The sequence below is a fragment of the Hoplias malabaricus genome, chromosome 2 (assembly GCF_029633855.1).
Source record: "Hoplias malabaricus isolate fHopMal1 chromosome 2, fHopMal1.hap1, whole genome shotgun sequence".
NCBI lineage: Eukaryota > Metazoa > Chordata > Actinopteri > Characiformes > Erythrinidae > Hoplias > Hoplias malabaricus.
The window spans coordinates 71,106,193-71,129,717 of NC_089801.1; the positions used below are offsets into that span (position 1 = coordinate 71,106,193).

At 41.9% G+C, this 23,525-nt stretch overlaps 1 protein-coding gene across 2 annotated transcripts in view; it reads right to left on the minus strand.

Moving 5' to 3' along the window:
• The window catches only part of neurl1aa (neuralized E3 ubiquitin protein ligase 1Aa), a 54,266-nt gene extending 34,395 nt beyond the window's left edge, over positions 1 to 19,871 (minus strand). For both annotated transcript variants that reach the window (XR_010800516.1, XM_066662275.1), the window contains exons 1-3: positions 19,696 to 19,871; positions 4,752 to 4,993; positions 878 to 1,199 (exon numbers count right to left, since the gene is read on the minus strand). Coding sequence is in view for 1 of the 2 variants with exons in the window: in XM_066662275.1 (XP_066518372.1) it covers positions 878 to 1,199; positions 4,752 to 4,993; positions 19,696 to 19,729 (598 nt within the window). In the remaining variant the exon portion in view is untranslated. The remainder of the gene's footprint in view (positions 1 to 877; positions 1,200 to 4,751; positions 4,994 to 19,695) is intronic.
• Between the last annotated feature and the right edge of the window lie 3,654 nt (positions 19,872 to 23,525).

Genomic DNA, 23,525 nt, shown 5'->3' on the forward strand with positions numbered 1-23,525 from the left:
GCTACTTCCCTTCTGCTCTTGACTATATGAATGAGGCCACTCAACTTTGATCTTTCCAGCACTGACACTGAGGGCCTTGGGGGCTGTGTCTGATGGGACCTGGAGAGGTTCTGCATTAACCTAGAGCTATAGGCCATCTGTCCATTTGGAACCTGTCAAAGGAAGAGGCTGAAGTCCAGGCTTTCTCAACTACTGATGTAGCACCGGTAGAGTGGCTGTGGGAAATGTGTTGGTAGCGCACACACACACTGGACTGGCCACTGTCTGTCTGTAGCTGTCGAGGAATAAGCGCTTGGTGATGCATGTCTGCGCCAAAAACCTTCTGAGACAGACTGGGCATAGATAAAGTTACATGCACCAGAAAACCATCCCATGCAGTCTGCAGATAGCAGGCAGAGAGATTGCTGTCAATTGGCACAGTGCACAATTAGAATAGATGAGGCTATCTCTAGAGCATGTGACCTGCTTCTAAATTTATCCCTGGGGGATGACAGCATTAAGGCTGTATGTGTGAGTGTGGACCCTCACACACGCCGACACATCAAAGCTTAGCCTATGGTATGCCCTGCTAAGTTCTGCTCTGCGTGCCAGACTTGAGTGTGATTATGCACCCCGGCTCAGTCGCTGTTAACGCAATGTCCCAATCCCCAAAACATGCGCTCCTTCATTCACTCGTAAACTCCTGACATTTCTAGAAGCACAGAGTCGTTACAAAGCTTGTTGGGACAAAGTTTGTTTAGTCAGAGTAGCTAATTTTAAGGTGAAATACTATGTACTTCCATTAAATTAAAAGATAACGATAAAACCTGAGGCTCCCTCTGTGCCTGCTGTAAAAGTACTATGCAAACACTGATGGTTTAGTGTGTCACTCACTCACCCAGTAGCTGTACTCCTCTGGTCAAGCCATAGACATCAATAAGAGCCCACAGAGGCTCTACGGTGCGGACACCACTGAAGAACAACATGGGGCTGGATTCATTGATGCGGTAAAAGACACGGCCCTTCTTGTCCACCCAGAATGCCACAAGGTTGCCTTCGTTGGCGAACTCCTCCGGCAGTGCCTTGGCCCAGAAGCCGCTTTGGGAGACCAGGTCTGGGCAAGCGTATTTGGGCAGGCTGTCTGGGTTAATGCGAGATGGGTCTTTGGATGTGAAGCCCAGGCGTAAAGCCCCACTCCAGCAGCACTGCTTCTTTGTGATCTAAAGAAAGCAGCCAAAAAAGTGCAGGAGAATATTTTTAATGAGGAACCTTTAATGCAAAAGTTCCTCAGAACATCTCATTGAGCAAAAATAAGTAACACATCAAACAAGTCATTGATTAATACACGTTTGGAAAGATGAAGATTGTGGAAAGTTGTTTTTCCATAACCCTGTGGTGCCAGTGTTTTATATGGAGGACTGCGTAGTTAGCTTTTCATAGTATATTTCAGTATGGGATTTTTTACTATCAGTGACATAGTACAGAGTGCATTAAAATGCAGTTAACATTGTGTAATATGTACAAGAATATGTACAGCTTGTCAAAATAAATGTATAAACCCACTGTCAAAGCAGTATGTCATTCTTTCAATTTTCTACTGACTTCAATGGTAAAGTATATTGTACACTACAAAGGAGAAAAGATCAAAGTCAGGTTTATAGGACTTATAAACAAATGGCTAATGCTAATGCTAATGCTAACGAAAATGTTTGAAGAATGTTCCAAGCTCATTCATTCATTCACATACCTCTTCTATACAACTTAAGGTAAACTGTCCATAACTGCATCAAACATATTAACACTGCCCCACCCCTTTACCCCCCCCCCCCCATCATCATAAATGACAACTGTGCATTAGCCATGTTAGCGTTTTTGAGTGTGGTATTCCTTTAAAAGGAAGCATAAAGTGGAGGCTGGGGGCCGCGTGTGAGGGAGAAGTATGCGGTGTTTGGAGTAGAAGGGGTCTGTTTTATTTGACTTACAGTAACCATTGGCCCGGCTGAGGGGATAAATACTACAAACATGTCAAGAACATGCTGACTTACACCACAGCAACCCAGGCTTTTGGAGAATCTCTGAGTTAAAAATGACATTGTATATGTGTATTAAGTCCACATGAACTGACAAAACGTGTGTCTTTCTTTTCTTTTTAGTATGGATTTCCTCTGCATTTCCCTTTTTTTTTTTGCTTTATTTTATGCTCCCTACGTCATTACTTTTGTATTAATCAGGCATACTGGAGTCACTCCTATTGCTGACAGAATTAAATATCTCAATGGAACAGTGTATTATATTATGTTTGTGAATGCTAAGACCTTTGAAATGCCATTTGAAATCCTGCTTGAGCTTAAACTAATACATACAATTAGCTTAAATACATTTATACACACTGAACACCAAGAATATAATGACTACATCACTGTCCATTTTCTCAGCTTCACTGACCATACACTAGCACTTTGTGGTTCTACAATTACAGCCAACTCAGTGCTGCAATAAAAGTCCCGTGTCCACTCAATGTCCACACTACGAGACACAACTACTTTGATTGTTCACATAGCTCTACAGTCAGAGCTGCACAGTTTGTGTTGGTCAATGGATGTTGCCCATAGGATATTTTTGGCCGAATGCGAGTCTAACAAAGTGGACTGTGAGTGGACGCAGTGTTGAAAAACTCCAGCAGCACTGCTGTGTCTGATCCAACACACAGTGTCACACCACAACTGCAGCGCTGAGAGTGATCCAGCAGCCAAATCATACCTGCTCTGTGGTGGTCACGTAGGGGTCCTGACCACTTACGAACAGGATGTAAGGAGGCAAACTAAGTATGCAGGGCAACAGATGGAGTACAGTCTGTAATTGAAGATCAGGCTAATTTCGTCAGGTCAGATTCAGAATCAAACTTGGAACGGAAAATTTTAGGGCTGCATTCGTTTCCTGACAAATATTTCTGGCCCAATTCAAGCTCAGCTGTGTCTGTGTGTGTATGTGTGTGTGTGTGTGTCTGTGTGTGTGTGTGTCTGTGTGTGTGTCTGTGCATGTGTGTTTGTGTATGTGTGTTTGTGTGTATGTGTGTGTTTCTGTGTATGTGTGTGTGACTGTGTGTGTATCTGTGTATTTGTGTGTGTCTGTGTATGTGTGTCTGTGTATGTGTGTCTGTGCATGTGTGTGTCTGTGTATGTGTGTGTCTGTGCATGTGTGTTTCTGTGTATGTGTGTGTGACTGTGTGTGTATCTGTGTATTTGTGTGTGTGTGTGTGTCTGTGTATGTGTGTGTCTGTGTATGTGTGTCTGTGCATGTGTGTGTCTGTGTATGTGTGTCTGTGCATGTGTGTTTCTGTGTATGTGTGTGTGACTGTGTGTGTATCTGTGTATTTGTGTGTGTGTGTGTGTTTCTGTGTATATGTGTGTCTGTGCATGTGTGTTTCTGTGTATGTGTGTGTGACTGTGTGTGTATCTGTTTCTGTGTATGTGTGTGTGTCTGTGTATGTGTGTTTCTGTGTGTGTTTCTGTGTATGTGTGTGTGTCTGTGTATGTGTGTGTGTGTGTGTCTGTGTATTTATGTGTGTCTGTGCATGTGTGTTTCTGTGTATGTGTGTGTGACTGTGTGTGTATCTGTTTCTGTGTATGTGTGTGTGTCTGTGTATGTGTGTTTCTGTGTGTGTTTCTGTGTATGTGTGTGTGTCTGTGTATGTGTGTGTGTGTGTGTCTGTGTATTTATGTGTGTCTGTGCATGTGTGTTTCTGTGTATGTGTGTGTGTCTGTGTGTGTCTCTGTGTATGTGTGTGTCTGTGTATGTGTGTGTCTGTGTATATGTGTGTGTCTGTGTATGTGTGTCTGTGTATGTGTGTGTCTCTGTGTATGTGTTTCTGTGTATGTGTGTGTTTCTGTGTATGTCTCTGTGTATGTGTGTGTCTGTGTATGTGTCTGTGCATGTGTGTGTATGTGTGTCTGTGTATATTTGTGTGTGTGTCTGTGCATGTGTGTGTGTATGTGTGTGTCTGTGTATATTTGTGTGTCTGTCTGTGCATGTGTCTGTGCATGTGTGTGTGTATGTGTGTGTGTTTCTGTGTGCTAAGGCATTAACCGGTTGAGTTAAAGTGAATGTCACATGTTTGATACATTTAGCCTCATTTCTTTCTCTCTGTGTCTTTCTCGGTTTCACTCACTCTCTGTTGACTTGCCAGCATCTGATTTGGAAATTAAGCCTCTTTAGTAATGATATGAGAAAACAGTAAGAGCAAAAGAAAGGGACTACAGCACTGGTAGGATTCACCTGCAGTAGCACAGCAGCAGGTGCACGTGTTTGTTTAAGGTGCTGGGACAGGGTAAGAGTGTATAAGTAGGGTTCTGTACGTTTGAGACTGAAAGAGAGATGCTAGACAGAGATGGTTATTTTCGGACCCGTCGGTGTATGGTGTGTGGGTGGGTTGCTGCACTGCAGATATGTTAAAAGTCATTATCTTTATCATTTATCTAATTTTCCAAGACACTTATGCTGCTTGGTATATGCTATTTTGCCATTTCATGTTGTAAGAATATTTATGTAATTTTGGATACAATTTCGCCTTACAATAACATTAGATGCTTTGTTATATTATGTACCCTGTATATCTGCAGTGTTGTGTGTCCAGCAAAATTGGTTTAGGACTATGACAACTTGAGATTTTTTGTTATTTCCACATTGTATTTATCTGGGTCACATGGGTCCAATCAATGTTCCCTGAATGGAATCAACCTTGACTTCCAAGGACATTCCCACCAAGTTCTCACCTTGAGGCGGACCTGTTCGTACAGGGCTATGGGTCTGTTACTGAAGGTGATGGCATTGCAGAAGCTGGCCTGCCTTTTCACAGTCCTCTGAGCCAAATCCATGACGATCTGTGAGCCCTTGGCGCTGGGGTGGAAAAGCAGGGGACTGACAGGGAGGCCCATGCAGGGCTGCAGAGGCAAGCAGCGCTTCGGCTTGTGGTGACATCGGTGAGTGGAGGAGGGGAAGGGTCCCCCAAGAGAGTCTGTGGGAGATAGAGAGATATCGAGTTGGTGTATCTGCATTTTATACAGATGTATGATACTAGAATACCCCTGATTAGAGCTGCAATAAGTAGTCAGCAAGGTCACTGCATCACAACAAAATAAAATGTTTTACAGTGAGAATTCTGAACGTTGGTAGGGGCATAGAATGTCATTCACACAGTTCATAAATTATAAAAAAGCATAAGCTTTGTACATTGTGTTGAAGAAAAAGTACATCACAACTTTCAAATTATGGATAACCAATGTTACACTTTCTGCACTACTTATTTTCTGTTTTCAGAAAAAGAACATGCAGTAACTCTTAGTTTAAGGAAGTACAATAAAAGCTTCCCTTAAGAAAACTCCAGTTAGTAATGCAGGGATCATGTGAGATCAGGACTCACAAAATCCACTCCAAAAATATCATGCTTTAAGTTACAAGGGGTTAACAACAACAAAAAACTAAAACATGTTCCAAGCCAGCCACTCAACTCAGTGAAATAAAAGTTTAAAGGCCTGTATTTTTCTTTTAAATCAACAAGCCAACAACACCAGCACTGTATGAACGGTGCATTTAGTCTGACCCATTTAACATATTTATGACACACTTCAATATGAGCATTCATTCATTCATTATCTGTAACCGCTTATCCAATTCAGGGTCAAGAGCCTACCTGGAATCACTGGGCGCAAGGCAGGAATACACCCTGGAAGGGGCGCCAGTCCTTCACAGGGCAATATGAGCATTCAGTAGGAGCTATTTAGTTTAGTATAGGGCATGTAGAGCTTGATATTAATTCAATATAAATATATATCGCAATATAATTCATTCATTCAGTCACCCGGAGGAAACCCACGCAGACACAGGGAGAACACACCGCACTCCTCACAGACAGTCACCCGGAGGAAACCCACGCAGACACAGGGAGAACACACCACACTCCTCACAGACAGTCACCTGGAGGAAACCCATGCAGACACAAGGAGAACACACCACACTCCTCACAGACAGTCACCCGGAGGAAACCCACGCAGACACAGAGAGAACACACCACACTCCTCACAGACAGTGACCCGCAGGAAACCCACACAGACACAGGGAGAACACACCACACTCGTCACACAGACAGTCACCCGGAGGAAACCCACGTAGACACAAAAAGAACACACCACACTCGTCACAGACAGTCACCCGGAGGAAACCCACGCAGACACAGAGAGAACACACCACACTCCTCACAGACAGTCACCCGGAGGAAACCCACGCAGACACAGAGAGAACACACCACACTCCTCACAGACAGTGACCCGCAGGAAACCCACACAGACACAGGGAGAACACACCACACTCGTCACACAGACAGTCACCCGGAGGAAACCCACGTAGACACAAAAAGAACACACCACACTCGTCACAGACAGTCACCCGGAGGAAACCCACGCAGACACAGAGAGAACACACCACACTCCTCACAGACAGTCACCCGGAGGAAACCCACGCAGACACAGAGAGAACACACCACACTCCTCACAGACAGTGACCCGCAGGAAACCCACACAGACACAGGGAGAACACACCACACTCGTCACACAGACAGTCACCCGGAGGAAACCCACGCAGACACAGGGAGAACACACCACACTCCTCACAGAGAGTCACCCGGAGGAAACCCACACAGACACAGGGAGAACACACCAAACTCCTCACAGACAGTCACCCGGAGGAAACCCACGCAGACACAGGGAGAACACACCACACACCTCACAGACAGTCACCCGCAGGAAACCCACGCAGACACAGAGAGAACACACCACACTCCTCACAGACAGTCACCCGGAGGAAACCCACGCAGACACAGGGAGAACACACCACACTCCTCACAGACAGTCACCCGGAGAAAACCCACGCAGACACGGGGAGAACACACCACACTCCTCACAGACAGTCACCCGGAGCAGGACTCGAACCCACAACCTCCAGGTCTCTGGAGCTGTATGATTGTGACTTTTCAGTAATTCAGTATACATTATTTACAGCATCTGTCACTGACTGACATTCATTACAGAGCATTGCTCTGTTCATTGCACTCAATTTTAAAGTTAGTTAAAAAGTATTAATATTGACAAAGCCAAGATATATATATATATTTTTAAATGGTGATATGTTGCTTTCAGTTCTTGGCGGTTTTTAAATGTTTTTTATTGTTCATATCGTACTGACTGAAATAAAGAGTATATCGTGATATACATTTTGGCCACATCGTCCGGCTCTAAGGGCGGCTGACCCTGAAAACAGTGAACTCAAGATGTAGTGAAGACACCAGAAAGTCTACTGATGGCTCTAACCGATACACAAATGATTGGATGTAAAACTCATCTACATAATAACACAATGATGTCATAAAAAACTGTACAAAAATACAAAAGGCCTTTTTTTAGTATCCATTTTGTAAGTTGGACTAAGCAACTTACTTCTGTTCGTATTCATATCAATACGGCTCCGACCTCCTAGTTTACGCCACTTCTTATAAAAGCCTGGAAATCTGCTGCTCATGAGCCACACAACAAACACGGGTTTCTTGTTCCTTTAAGCTGTCACAATTTTATGATATTTGTTTAGACCAATCAGCCATGTTTTGAGGATAAAGGAAGTTTAGAGAATCAGAGAAATTCCCAGCTTGCCCAACTATGGGCTGTCAGAGACGACAGAGTAACTTGACACTAACAGAAAACAGTTCAATTTTACCCACTGTGAATCAGCATTTGGGAAATGTACTTTTCACTGAAGTGAAGTTACAGTACACATGATTAGGCCTGACAAACAATCACTTTCTTTGCATCCTTTTCTAGAATCAAAGAAGCCCCATCTTTGTTCTCCCCTTTCGATTTACCAAAGCCGTTAAAGCTGTCACAGTGACATTATCTGCCTGCTCCACTGGGCTCCAGGAAGCTTTACTATTATGTTCGGTGAATCGTAAAAATGTTGGGTGGCTGTACGAGTACTAGCGGCTCTGTGCTGATAAGCTAACGGTGTCCCTGAAGAGGAAGGATTGTTCAGTCAATAGAAGTGAACCTTCTTTTCCTCTATCTGGCAACCGCAGGCCTTGTTAAATCTGTGAAAACATTATTACATCAGCCAAAGGTTTTCCATCAATGTGTGTGTGTGTGTGTTTAGAGGCAATTATCTTTGCAAAAAATATATATATGATCTTCATATGATGTATTTCTTAAAACTTTATTTTGGCTGGTCCATTCTGAAATATTCAAATAATATAAAAGGTAAGTTCAGTGTTCAAGCCATTGACATATGATGGTGTCTGAAGTGTGTGTGAGAGAGAGAATATAAGTTTGTAGATGTGTGTGCGTGCCTGTCTTTCGGGAGATGATCACTGTGTGTAGTGGCTGGAGCGAACTGAAATGAATGCATTAGCAAGCACAAGAGGCGCAGCTGTCAGGGAGAAAATGGAGGTTAAGTAGGAGCTCATGTTCCTTAGCAACACTGCACCAAGTATAACACGGGCCTTTTCAGCTGATCTGAGAGCAGTGTTGGCGATTTTCTTATACCCGTTACTCATGAGCACTTATCTGAAGGATGTATTATAACTGGTCTCGGACTTGGACAGTGTGGGATTGTGTACCAAACCCAGTCAAGACCACTTTCCAACCTCTCCTTTAGAAATAAACCACATCTATACCTTCAAGATCATTGTATGCAGTCGTTATTTGTACATCCTCCAGTCCTCCAGTGGTCACTTACTCTTACGAAGGCTAAATCGGAAGGACACCGTGCCTATGTGCTCGTAAAGTAAAGCACACATAAAGCATTTACTATGTATGTCAAAACGGAGACAGGGGTAAAATGATACACACTTTCCCCGAGAGTAAAAAGGGCATTGCAACATGGAGGGTAAATATTCCACGCTACTTTTATAGCACATATCACATGGCTTATCACTGCTTGCGAGTCATAAAGCGTGTCATTAAGCATTAGTACATTCACACACACACACACATACCCGCACACACAACTACAACAAGAACTGGAACCTACCACCAGAGACGAGGCTGCTACTTTGCAAGAGATGTAGCAGAATGCTGCCATTTCTATGGCAACCTTACCCTTTCACCAAGTAACTACTGCACAGCCGAATGCACTTACATAAGACAGCACACAAACACAGCTCCGGTACATTTTGATAAAACTGCGAACTACAGCCTTGAAGCCTCAAGCTTCAGTGGAAACACGTTGAAGCTAATAAATGATCTTTAAAGTCAGTCATGTGTAACACGCTCTTACATTCTCTGCCCTTCTCTCTCTCTCTCTATCTTTTTTTCTTGCTGAAAAATGCACTGAGGGATTCGGCTCACCACCTACACAATGACTGAACATAGGTTAGAACATGAATTCACGGTCATCTTTATTTTCATTTCTTTATATAAAGTTTCTAACAGTCCAACCTTCTGTCTGTGCAACGATTGTTGCATAATTGAACTATACGTTCATTGAATGCATCCCCACTAAAGCCTTATTTGGACGGGATTCATTTACATATGGACATGGGGTACAGTAAGTATAATAATCTTTTCGGTTATTTTTGTCATCTTTTCGCCTCTTAAGATACTAGATCGGACTAGAAGAATGTCATTGAAGGATGGAGGGCTGTACTCGGAACCGTTGGGACAGACTAAAAACTCCAGTAGCCATGCTGTGTCTGATCCACATCTCCATTGTTTTCAGTATTTTATCCACTGTGAATCCATCATACACGGTGCTGATGTCGTCTGATGAAATGACATTACCCCAACTTTCCACTTTAAAGCAATCCAGTCCAAATAGGGCCTTAGATGGCAGTTTTGGACCGAAATGTATCTAAAAGTCTTTGAGCTGAGCTAAGCTTAATTTTTAAGGGCTCACATATATCGACAGCCAAAGTGTGAAATGAACTACAAGTCTATTTAATGCAATCTTAAGAGTTCATCCCGCAGTTCTACCGAAAGCTATTACGTTATTAAACTTCTCTAGAGGCTTCGATATCTTTGGGCCAGTGCTAATTTGAAAGACTAGGAAACATGGACTTCAGTTTATCAAATAAACTTGTGAAATTATTGCATAATTACTGAGTGAATTGCCTTCCGAAGAGCAGGCTCCAGCATGCAGGCTACTCATTTACCACAGCCGAGCAGGTGAACTGGAAGAGGCTATCACCAGGTCTCAATCCAGACTCTGGAGTTTAGTCCAGTTCTGCTGTTTAAACCATGAATGCAGGCGGACGTAAAGCTTGTTAAAACACTATTGGTTAGATTGAGATTAATGTTAAAGGCATAGCTTCAACCAAAATCATGTTTATGAGGCAAAGAACTATCTGAACGCCAGTCATTTAAGCTAGGGGCTGTTGTACAATGGGGTCGGACTGGCGAGGTGACATTTATGGATGCATGAAATGCTCATTAAACTGAAACGTGATCTTTTCCACGTCCTCCTCACGCAACCCCTAAAAGTCATTGATGTCATGTTATATGTAAACACACTACACCCCACACACACAAACCTACATATGTTCTTTGAACATAGAAATAGCCGCTGCCATGACTGCAGAACTGTTACCACAACAGAATATGAGAAGGTGGAGGACGGAAACAGAATAGGAACTCTTGGACATTGAAAGAAAGTGATCAGCAACATCAAATGTTTTCTTAATGTGTGTTTATGTAAAAGCAAAGAAAAGTCAACAAGAAGTATGTTGCGGTAGTGAAATGATAATTATTAAATAAATAAAGTTTAAATTTTACTGAGTAATTTCACAAGTTTAAGCTCCAGTCGGGATGATTCCACCAGGGGCAGCCATGGCCTAAAACTTGGGACCAGAAAGTTGCAGACTGGATCCCCAGGACCAGCAGGAAAACAGGGTTGGGGAGGCAAGAAACAGCACTTTCTCTTCCCGCCACATCCATGCCTGAAACTCCCCAGGGCACTATGGTGGGCTGGAAACTATTCTGGGTTGTGTGTGTGGTCACTGCCCTTAGGCGATTAATAAACTATCACTTCTTCTTTACCAGGATAAAGATAAACGCCACCATATTGTCCATTACATTGTTGTAGCAGAAGGGCAACTACCCTCCACTCTTTGTATGCACAAACCTTTTGTTATAAACCATATCAACACACCTTTGACTTCACATAATTTTGCTAATAACTGTGTAGATGTAATAAAAGTTACTCTGGTGGGAGGGACATACATTATATGAATCCATCAAATTAACAGCATTGCTGTTTTCAGTATAGAGGAATAAATACTAGTAGACACATACAGAAAGTCCAGGAAGCTTACTGTTAATATGCAAATGTTGGTACAGGATATGACCAACTGACTTCTTGGGAACATAACTACCATTTTTTGTTTGTGGTCCACCACAATGTGTACCGAAGTTTCAATATTTATCACTGGAATCAGTTGAAGAAACCCAGTGACCAAAGCATTAAGTTGGTTCTGTTTTTCCAGGAACTAACCCCCCCCCCCCTATATTTGGTTAATTGTGTTTGAGTTATCAAAAAGCCAAATATGAGAAAATCTGCATGAATGGCTGCTCACTGAACAATGACTAAATGGGGCATATGGTGCTTTCCTGTTAAACCATGTACAAGATAATCCTGTTATGTGACAAATGCACATGTTTCCAAAGGTGGTTAATGATAGTTGCTGGAGAAATCTTAGTAATGGCATATAAAACAATATAAATAAATAAAAAAGTCAGTGTGAAGTTGCGAGCGAGGGTGATCTAGGCCCATGGTAATGCGCTAACTTGTATCTGATTAGTACTTGCCATGGTGAATATCATATTGACTGTTATAGACAAACACAAACTAAACGTAGTACAGACCGCCAACTGACTACTCCACACGCCCTGGGCCTGATACTAAACAAAGCACTGCATAACACACATGGTTAGTGGAACACACACAAACACACAACTACACAGACGCACATACACACCAGCCTTATGGGGACAGACATCTCAGAGTGATAGACCCAGTGTCGGGTTAAATCAGTGTCAGCGCTAGGTTAGCGTAGCGAGCACGAGAGCACACCCTGTCTATTTTGCTTTTTGTCAACATACAAACCCTAAAATGTCATAGCGCAGGAAGATCAACCCAAGCATTTCTAAGAGAGCGCCGCTGTAAAGAAATGTCCCATGGTACGGAAACATTTAAATTAAATATTCATTTTATGACTGAAATACTCTTGTCAATAGAAATTCGTCTCATCTAATGTTCTTTATAATCAGCCATTGGGTTATAAACAAATTCCCCAAGAATTATTGGATTTACAATAGTGCATTTACGAGAAAACTGATTTATTTACATCCAAATGATGCTGGTAATTGTAAAATAGTCATTGCAATCTATAGTATAGGTAATAATTTAATTATTAATTACTGTAAATATTTCCCAGAAGAGCGTATTCTTACCTACTTCTCATAAAAGCATTCTCTGATATAGTTTTCTGAGGCATTGGTCTAGATCTTTCACCACAGAACCGAATGGCTTGGGCATGCTCTCTGAAATGACACACCTCTATTAACGGACACAAAAACATTGTTTAGGACTGTAGCACACTCGAACAAATCTAAACACACATTGCTACTATCCAACACAAGCTAATGAGATCGTTCACTTTCTGTAACCACTTGTCTAGTTCAGTCTCGCTGTGGGTCCGGAGCCTACCTGGAATCACTGGATGCAAGGCGGGAACACACCCTGGAAGGGCCCCGGTTCAACTGACAATATATGAAACATAAATGTCAAAATAGACAGGACAATCATTCATTCATTCATTATCTGTAAGCGCTTATCCAGTTCAGGGTCGCAGTGGGTCCAGAGCCTACCTGGAATCATTAGGCGCAAGATGGGAATACACCCTGGAGGGGGCGCCAGTCCTTCACAGGGCAAGACACACATTCACTCACACCTATGGACACTTTTGAGTCGTCAATCCACCTACCAACGTGTGTTTTTGGAGCGTGGGAAGAAACCGGAGCACCCACGCAGACACAGGGAGAACACACCACACTCCTCACAGACAGTCACCCGGAGGAAACCCACGCGGACACAGAGAGAACACACCACACTCCTCGCAAACAGTCACCCGGAGGAAACCCACGCAGACACAGGGAGAACACACCACACTCCTCACAGACAGTCACTCGGAGGAAATCCACACAGACACAGGGAGAACACACCACACTCCTCACAAAAAGTCACCCGGAGGAAATCCACGCGGACACAGGGAGAACACACCACACTCCTCACAGACAGTCACCCGGAGGAAACCCACGCGGACACAGGGAGAACACACCACACTCCTCACAGACAGTCACCCGGAGGAAACCCACGCGGACACAGGGAGAACACACCACACTCCTCACAGACAGTCACCCGGAGGAAACCCACGCGGACACAGGGAGAACACACCACACTCCTCACAGACAGTTGTGTCCAGCTTAATCCAGCTGTGATGTTTAAGTCAGAACACAAGCAACAGGTTTCAACCCTCGGAAGCTGACGTTGATACCAATGTTAACAATGTTGTAATTTCATGAATTATTTCTTCCTTTAAAACTCACTGAAAAACTAAATGTTAAAATTCAGTTTCAAAACCATAGTTGTTTACATTACACAATGCTGTACTGTTACTGGATCATTTCTCATCCAAACAAGGCGTAGATACATCATTGTGTAAGAAACAGTGCAATAAAGTTCACACTTATGTAAGCGCACTGTAATTTCCACATTACTGCAGGAAGAGTACAGTAATGAATGATGACTCTAAGGGGTAACAGGTCCATTTGGGAAGCTATTTATCAAATGCACAGGAGAAGCAGAGGTACATACATAATTTAAACATCCTGGACATGTAATAATGCCCACAGTATGCAATATGAGCTGTCAGGTGTTTAACTGCTCCATGTCAACCTGGCAACCCGGGCTACATCTGGGAACCTGGCTCGGATGACCTGTGACGATGTTCTATGTGTTTCAAAGGGGAACCAAGTAGAGGAAGCTGTTGGAATGGTGACCGTTTGTGCGGATCTCGCCCTCTATAGTCTTATCAACGAGAGTGTCAAGATGGCGACCATAACAAACATCAAATCACAGAGGTGCCTTCTGCAAAACAGCTGTAGCACGTGGTCGGGATCAGTTTCACTGTATAGTAATAAACTAGTTTAATAAATTGTTTGTCCACATGCTCAGAACATAAAGTCAGGTAATTCTCTGTCATGAGTGTGTGTACATTTATTGGCCATGGGTGTGTGGAACCAGAAAATTGCCGGTTCAATCCCCAGAGCCGGCAGGTCATGACTGAAGTGCCCTTGAGCAAGACCCCTAACCCCCAGCTGCCCCCTTGGCGGCAAGGCTAGGGCTGCCCACAGCTCACTGCCCCCTAGTGTGTGTGTAAATGTGTGTTTCACTGCACGGATTGGTTTAAATGCAGAGAACAGACTCCTCTGTGCAATCACAGTGGCCAATAAAATTTATTCTAATTCTTTCCATAAAACAAAACTTAAATCTGTGACATTAAGGTAATACTATTTTATTACAAACAAAGTGGACAAACCTATTAATCTTAAAATGTCTGTTAAACGTTTAATTAACTGTACCTTGTAAACCTTTGGGTTCTTGTATAGTACTTTGTTTACGATATCCAAAAAAAAAGGCAAACTGAATTGTTGTAGGTTGATGATTCTGTTTGTGCCAAGGAAACCTCACACGTGCTGTGGTCATACAGGCTTTTGTGCTGCTAGACAAAGGTTTGAGTGAGTCATAATAAACCTCTGGGTGGGGAGAGATGCTGGGCACGGTTACTGATCATCGATGCCACCTGACTCACACACACATGTTCCTGTCACACCCCGATGTCATTACAATAAAGGCATATGGCTCCTGTGCGCGGTTGAGAGGTGTGTGAATGCTCCTGGAACTGCATTTTTCAAAAAGCTATTATCCTACAGCTAGAGGTGGGAAATCTGACAATATGCTTGTATTACTATGATAAATTATGCCACAGTGCACTTTCACCTTACTGTGTATTTCATCAACCTGTAAACAAACAGAAACATTGTGTATAACCTTACGGACTCACACTTTACACAGCATTTTAAATTCTTCTCTCCGTTCTAACACAGCGATGAGGTCTTTATTATCGTGATACATAACGGACATTAGGAAAATGTTACAAAATTCGATTGGACAGTTTATCTGGACCAGTCCAAACCCTGCAGTATATAATGAGACGGTAGGATTGAAGGGAAAGACAGCTTTCTCAGACAGTCATTTTAACTTAAAAAGGCAGCACAGAGGTCATCTTCTTTAGCCTCATTAACAGTGCTGATGTAGTGTCATGCCATTAAGGTGATCAATAACCCATTAAAACAGTGTGATCACAGGCGGATGAGGCATTCACTCAGGAGCCAGCAAATGAACACCTCATTTCTTCTTGACGGTGCAAACTCAATATCTCAATTCAGAGAGACAGGGAGGACGCAGCATTCTCAATTTAGCAACGTTAAAACTCCAAATTCACTGAAAAACCCAAAACGCTCACGTAAGCACACTGTAAACCGCTCGACCCAGTGCTCTGCTTCTGCTGTAAAACCATATCCGGGCCATCGCACTGCTTCTTTTGAGCTTGACACCTCACAAAAGCTAAAATACTACCGCTCTAACTTACACTATATGGCCGTAAAGCCGAGTGCGGCAAGTGTCTGCTGTTAATCTTCAGCGTCAACCTTCCTTAAAAACAGCTCCTCGCTGAGAAAGCTGTACCAGGAAGAGATTGTAATCAGACAGCAGGTCATCCTTGCGTGGACTATTGTGCGCTGTGCTTTACTGACCTTGGGGCAAAGCCAGAGAGGAAGATGCCCGTTTGTACTGGACCAGGACCAGAACTTCAGCTCCAGATCCTTAACGGAATCAGTGATTAAGGTTAGCTGTGATCTCTGGCTTGTTCCTACCAATATGTATTTGTCTAATTAGAAACACCACAGTGTCTTAATTAGAATTAATGATATTGTGGTTTATGTATAAGTCGCTATGGGGTTTAACCCAAGGCCAGTCAGCTGCAGAGACTCAGAAAGTCAAAAACTACCACATTGACTGTATTGTTTCTTTGTCTGGAATTAAATTCTATGACGAATTTATAAAAGACACCAAAACTAAAACTAAAAAATGATCCATATTTCATGAAGCAATGCACTCCCTCTGCACAGCTTTTCTTTTCCTGGGATGCATCAACATGGACGCAAACAGATCATAAGATTAAAAAGGAAATTTTCCGCTTGTTAGGTTTGGCTTAGACTTCTAAAGGCAACTGTGCAACTGGTAAAATAGATTTTAAACATTAGACAAATGACATTAAAGAGGAAAAACACGATTTACATATATCTTTTTTTGCATATATAAGAATAAGCATATGCCAAAGTGGCACACTGTAACCATGACAATGAAACATTATGTAATTACAGGTGCATCTCAATAAATTAGAATATTATCAAAATTTGAATTTATTTCTGTAACTCAGTTCAACCACTGAAACCCATATAGATTCATTACAAACAGAGTGATCTACTTCAAATGTTTATTTCTTTTAATGTTGATGATTACGGCTTACAGCCAATGAAAACCCAAAAGTCATTATCTCAGCAGATTAGAATAATCCACACAAAACAACTGCAAAGGTTTCCTAAGTCAGCGCAGCCAGCTACCAAGACATTCTAGAGCCCTCCTTGCTTCCCTCTGCTGACAAGCTTCATGGAGATGTGGACTTTATTTTCCAGCAGGACTTGGCACATGTCCACACTGCCAAAAGCACCAATACCTGGTTTAATAACCACAGTATCACTGCGCATGGCCTTCCAGCAAACTCTCCTGACCTAAACCCCATAGAGAATGTATGGAGTATTGTCAAGAGGAAGACACCAGACCCAACAATGCAGACGAGCTGAAGACCACTATCAAAGCAACTTGGGCTTCCATAACACCTCAGGAGTGCCTCAGGCTGATCACCTCCACGCCACGCCGCATTAATGCAGTAATTCATCCAAAAGGAGCCCTAACCAAGTATTGAGTGCATATACTGTACATACTTTTCAGTAGAACAACATTTCTGTATTAAAATATATAATATTCTAATTTTCTGAGATAATGACTTTTAGGTTTTCATTGGCTATAAGCCATAATCATCAACATAACCAAAGAGGTTATTAACACACCATCAAATTATTTTTGTAACATGTAACATAATATATTTTTCCAGTAAATCTTATATTTCAACTCTAGTTTCTCTGCAGACATGTACCATCTAAACTGAGCAAGAAGCTTCACAAGTCCAGACTCTTGAATGCCCACTGCAATTTGGTCCTGAACTTTCAAACAGGAAGGCCTTAGATTGTTATAAATCATCAACTGTACATCCAGCACAAACATCCATAAACAGAGAAAGCTGTGTGCTGGGTCCCATGCTCTACACTCCCTTCAGGCTGAACTGCCTCCAAGACCAACACCAGCTTCATCAACTTTGCTGATGATACCACAGTCGTAGGACTTATCACCAGAGGTCTGGAGGATCCAAGGAGTAGAAGGGAGCAACACAGACGACTACACACAAGTGAACAGAGGTGGAGAAAGGGAATATGTATAAACATCTATGCAGTCACATCAGTGAGGATCTCACCTGGTCATACAATATGCTAGTCACACATGTGCCAGCTTAAAAAAAATACTTTTAAACGTTTACAGGGGTATTATCCAGAGCATTTTCACCAGCAGCATTTCAGTCTGATTTGGGAATGGCTCTGCACAGGACCATGATGCTCTCCAGGGGGTTGCAAAGACTGCCAGAAAATCACAAGAGCAGGCCTTAAATCACTGGAGGACATTTATGGCAAAGGGTTATCAGAGGAGCACACAACACCATTAAGGACCCTTCCCACCCCGAACACTTCTCTGCACACTTGTACAATCAGGGAGACGGTACAGGAGTGTGATATCAAGAACCACTAGACTCAGGAACAGTTATAATGCACAGACAATTAGAACTGTGAATGACCACCACTGACAAAAGACATCTTTCTGTCCAACTGTGTGATGAGCTCCGACACACTATGCTGCTCTAGCCTGTAATTACACACTATTCACATGACACTCTACAAATAAATGTGGATTTTTGATCAAAAATATTTAAATGTCTTATTCAACCACTATTTAAATTTCAAAAAGTATCATATTTGTCCAATTTACATATCTTTTTCTTAGCTGGAATGGATGTACCTGCCTGTTTACTATGCAGATGATAATAAAGGAAGTCCTCGGGTTACGTCAGTCCCGGGTTACGATGTTTCATGGTTACGACACATCTCCCATTTACTGTATAAAGCCTTATTTCGACTTAAGTGGTTTTGCGTCGTAAACGTCGTAACGTGAACTTCGTGTGTGGTGTGCGCGGTGGAAGAATACGCGGTTATGCGGCTCAGGACCGAGGAGGATAGGTGTTAAGATAGGATAAGTGCTTACAGTATGTTATTTACGTACAGTATGTACGTATGTTCCGACTTACACCGAAAATCGGTTTACGACGTAGGAACGGATCAACGTCATAAGTCGAGGACCCCCTGTATAACTCTTGAATCCTGAATGTAAAACATGTGTAGCACAGTACAGAATGTGGTATCTTGCGATATCAACATCCAGTGTTGTTCGTGTACAAATCTGTTGGTACATAAACATTGATTAAAAAAAAATCAGGACAACTATTTCAGCATTGCACATAATCATAATATTGCATTATATAGTTACAACTAATGTAAAGTGAATAAAATGGAGACTTTTTAGCCGTGTCCTTACCACACATCCCTACACTCGAGATACCAACTGGACAGCGTGGGTCCGAATTTGGTCAACGGTGCACATACTTGTTCTGTTTTATCTAATTTTCCATCTCTGTGGAAGCCTGATTTAAAGGGCTGTGCAGGACAGTACAATTGATTTATTGACTCTGTGGGGCTCTCATTCAAGCCAGCTGTTCTTTTCTGGTACACAGAAAACAGGGTGGAAAAGCAGGGCTATTAAAACTGCCCTGAACCAGAGCTGAGGAGGGAATCCCCAACAAAATCCCCCCACACACTCCCTCACACACATTTTGCTCTATTTTTCACCCAGAAAGAAGTGGGGAACACGTTCTGATGTCATTGTGAGTGAACATTTCAACTGAGTGACCTGTGTATTATGTTTTTTTTAGGGGCAAATATGTCAATACTTCTGAGGGTAGATTTATGGATTTTTTTTATTTTAGTGTTGGGGTTGCAGTAATTAAAAAAATAAATAAATAAACATACACACACATATATACACACACATTATATTTATTAAGAATAACATTATGTTCAGCAATATGCAGATGGTTGCTCTCTGTAAACGTTATCCCAAAAAATTATTTTTACACAGACTCAGATAATACATAGCTACACACAGAGAACATACACTTCATTCACACCAGGACGAGCTCCCTTCATTAAGACCTGCACAGACATCGGTACAATGGTGTTGCCCTGTAGGACGTACAGTGTGTCTCAGATAATACTGTAAATAAACTACAGACTAGTCGGTGCCCGTGCAGCCGGTAAAACGTAAACCGCGGTGTATTCTCACCGTACAAGGCGTTGCGGGTGATGTGGCCTCCCATATCTCTCAGCGCCGGCGGTTCCCGGAGCACGGAGCCGGTCCTTCTTCACTGTTCCGCCGCCGACATACTCCAGTCGTATCCTCCACACACACTCACACTCACACTCACACTCTCCGTCTCTCGTTCTCTCTCTCTCTCTCTCTCTCTCTCTCTCTCTTCCTCACACACACATACACGCGCGCGCGCGGGCGCTCCGAGCGACCCGCTGCTGTAAACACACGACCACTCCTGCCTCATTCACAGGACACGGACACGCGCACGCTCTCATTTGCATAAAGGGCGGGGACAGAACGCGCCTCTCTACGCGCGGACACGCCCCTTCTCCACACAAACGCTCTTTTGATACAGGGTGAGAGCCCGGGGTCCCTGGCATTAAACGGCTGTGATATTTTTTTATTTTATTACTGTTTGTTATTATTGTTTGTTTATTTATTTTTACCGTGAATACAAGTGATTTTTTATTCGTAACGTTTACATTTAACTTAAACGAGCTGTATAAAATATACTGAGAAATAATATGGTGTTAAAAAAAAATAAATAAATAAAATGGCCGCCCTGTTCCCTACCCCAGGGTAGCTACAAATAATTATCCTTCAACATTTAACGACAGTGAACTCTTCTGCCTGTGTATATATTAAATAACTTCATTATTGTTTCTACACTCCTAGTTTATTTTTTTTTCAGCTCCATTTTCCATACAGATGCACTTTGTAGTTTTATGGTTATATCTTTGCTAATCTTTGTTAGCCCCCAGTTCCCCTTATACTTTAATGGTCAGGACCCCCATCAGAGCATCACTGAGCAGGTATCATTCGGTGGTGGATCATTCTCAGCGCTGTAGTGACAGGGATACGGCAGTGGTTTGTTAGTGGGTTGCCTTACACTGTTTTATATGTGCATAGCAGCATTTTGACTGACATATATCTTTAATATTTCCGCAATATATAATACCAATCTGGTATTTTCTAAAAAAAAAAAAAGACCAATTGAATGACGTTATATTTTCACAACGGAACAACTACAGGGGACATGTGACACCAGGCCAAGCTCACCCTGACTCAACACTATTCGTTTATATAAATATTGCACTGTTAGAAGTGAGGCTGATTTGTTTAATGCCTGTTGTTTTCATGCATATGCTCCATTAATGTTTCCTCCCGTTGACCCCAACCCTTTTTGTGCTGAGGTGTATACAAACGTTTATACAGGTCATATTGATCTGCACCAAGAATTAAACCAGCAGAACAATCTAGGGACAAGATTTACTTCATAATGTGATTGGAATGCACAAAAATACAGGATCGGATTATTACTAGTTCAAAGCCAACCATCATATTTTATGATAGTGTAGACAAGTTGTGATTGTGCTATGTTAAGGCCTTAACAGCTCTCATAAAAAAAAAAAAAGCACTCACGTTCTTTCCTCTCTGGCATTCTGGGAAGGCCACCTCTTCCATATGCTAACATGTCTGTGGTAGATAGAGTAAGCGACCCTGCAGAGTCAGAGTGCTGACCTAACCTGTCATCACCGCTGTGGGATAGCCTCTCTTATTGCAGCACACTACACTAATTCTCTGGAGCTGCTAAAAGATCGCGTATGCTGCTTAAAGGTCAGCTGTAATTAGTGATGGTATAGTTACTATTTTAAAAAGTGTATATACCACAAATTTAATACTTAAGTAAAGAAAAATATTGTATTTAAGAACTAATTTAAGACAGTTAGAAGGTCAGTTTAGAGACAATTCTAGCAGCAATGCATAGCTTCAGCATGATTCCCTTTTCAAACTTTAGTTATTTATTTACCTAAACTGTAAAAAGCTTTTGAATTAGTCAAAGCATTAGTTAATTGTGTACTGTTTACTTTACGTGTGGGTAAAGTGCTTATTTTAGTATACCTAAATGCTTTTCGAATTTGATGTAAATTTTGCCGGACCAGTAGGCAGTCCTAGAAGAGGCATTTTCGCTGACTGATTGACTGACTCCCAATGCTGAAACATGCATGCGTCAGTAGGAACTGTTAGCTCAGCCATATTTCACAGAGATGACTTTAGGTGGTGCTACTACACCGTCTGTTATTAGTTCAGCCATATTTCACATTCCTGTTCATTAACTAAATTTGGATTTGTTAGGTGACATAAACTGGTTTGCGAACCACAAAAATTAGTTCCCAGCTGGTAGCAAAGAACAGTAGGTTCTTCAGCATGAACCATGGCTGAATAATAGGAAATAAGACAGGAACGTGTGTGTGTGTGTGTTTCTGGGGCTGTGTTTGGCGCAACACCATGCACGTTAGCCAGAGCCTCGGCTTAGCGTTGGCTAGTTCACAAGCTCAGGACGGCTTGGAACTCTGCAACATTTAAACATGTATTATATCTCACAGAGAGAGGATTGCTGAATTTGTCTTATTTCACTAGTTTGTGTCTTAATAAAACTTTGTATAGCTGCACACAGCAACATTAAATTTCAAATGTTTTACATTAACCATTTCCATTGAATAAATAAGTAATTTTAATCCTTAAAATAATTTATTATTATTTATTATTTAGTGGTAGATAATCTAGTATTTATTTTTAAATAAAAGGAACAAGAAAGACACTTATGCCGGTGTTATATATAATAAACTCCTTTGTGCATCTTTTTTCATTTCTGCATTTATTGGTCCTGCCCTCCATATTTTCTGTACAACACAATCACATAATAAACACCACACCACATGTAAACAACGACATTGATAAGAAGCACAGAAGCTTCTCCAGACCTTCCAATGTCAAGGGGATGTATTTTGGGCTTTCCTGATTTTAATAATTACCAGAAACACCTCCGTGACAATGGCTACATGGGTAATGGCAGTCTGGCAAAACTAGGCTAACAGTGGTTCCCAAAGAGGGGAGTTATTGAAGGGGGGCGTGGCAAAACAAATGAGCTAGGCACAAGCCACATCTTCCAAAGGGAAAACAAGAAAATATGATAATGAAAATATTCTTATCTACAAAAGCGGGGCATGGCAGAAAAAGTTTGGGAAACCACTGGTTTATACCATGTTAGGTATAAAATAATACTATAATTCAATACCCAACTTGAGCAGGGAAACCACACAACACCAGTTAGAGTTCAAGACCAGGCGAGTTTAGCTGTGCCAGACTTTGTTTTCAAAGCACTTGTCACACAGGTGTCACTCATATTTCAGAGTTGGGGAGGGAGTCATTCATGCATGTCCAAAATATACACACTTCTTATTACAAGTTTTGTGAGTAACGTCCTGTTTTTTAAATAATAGCATCAAATGTTACATCAATTTTATTTCATGCAGCACTTTGATTGATGCTGCAATATAAGTGAATTGTGTCTCAAAATTTAGTTAAATTCAAGTTCACAGGGAGAAAATATACAGCGATTTTAATATTATAATAGGTTGTGTTTGACTTTAGATGGTTAATCAAAAGAAAACTTTGTAGGAGTATCATCTCAATAAGAAAAATACTGTCACTTGTAATAGTGGACCATTGTTTAATATTGAACACAGTGGTAAATATGATAAAACGTGTTAAAATATGCTCTAACTGGTCTTGAATGACTTCCCCAATCATTCACATAACATTGCTCCACCACCCACAATTTTCTGGCTGTGCTGGTGGACTGTCACAACTTTTAGGGATTGGATGTCCAAACACAGCATAGGTGGTCTGCAGCCTACCCCTGTTTGTTATAAATTTGCTATATGAGCCACTCTGGTGCAATTAAAATTCACTTGGTCCACTCCATGTTAAGGGAATCTGTGCTCTGGAGCCTTACAACC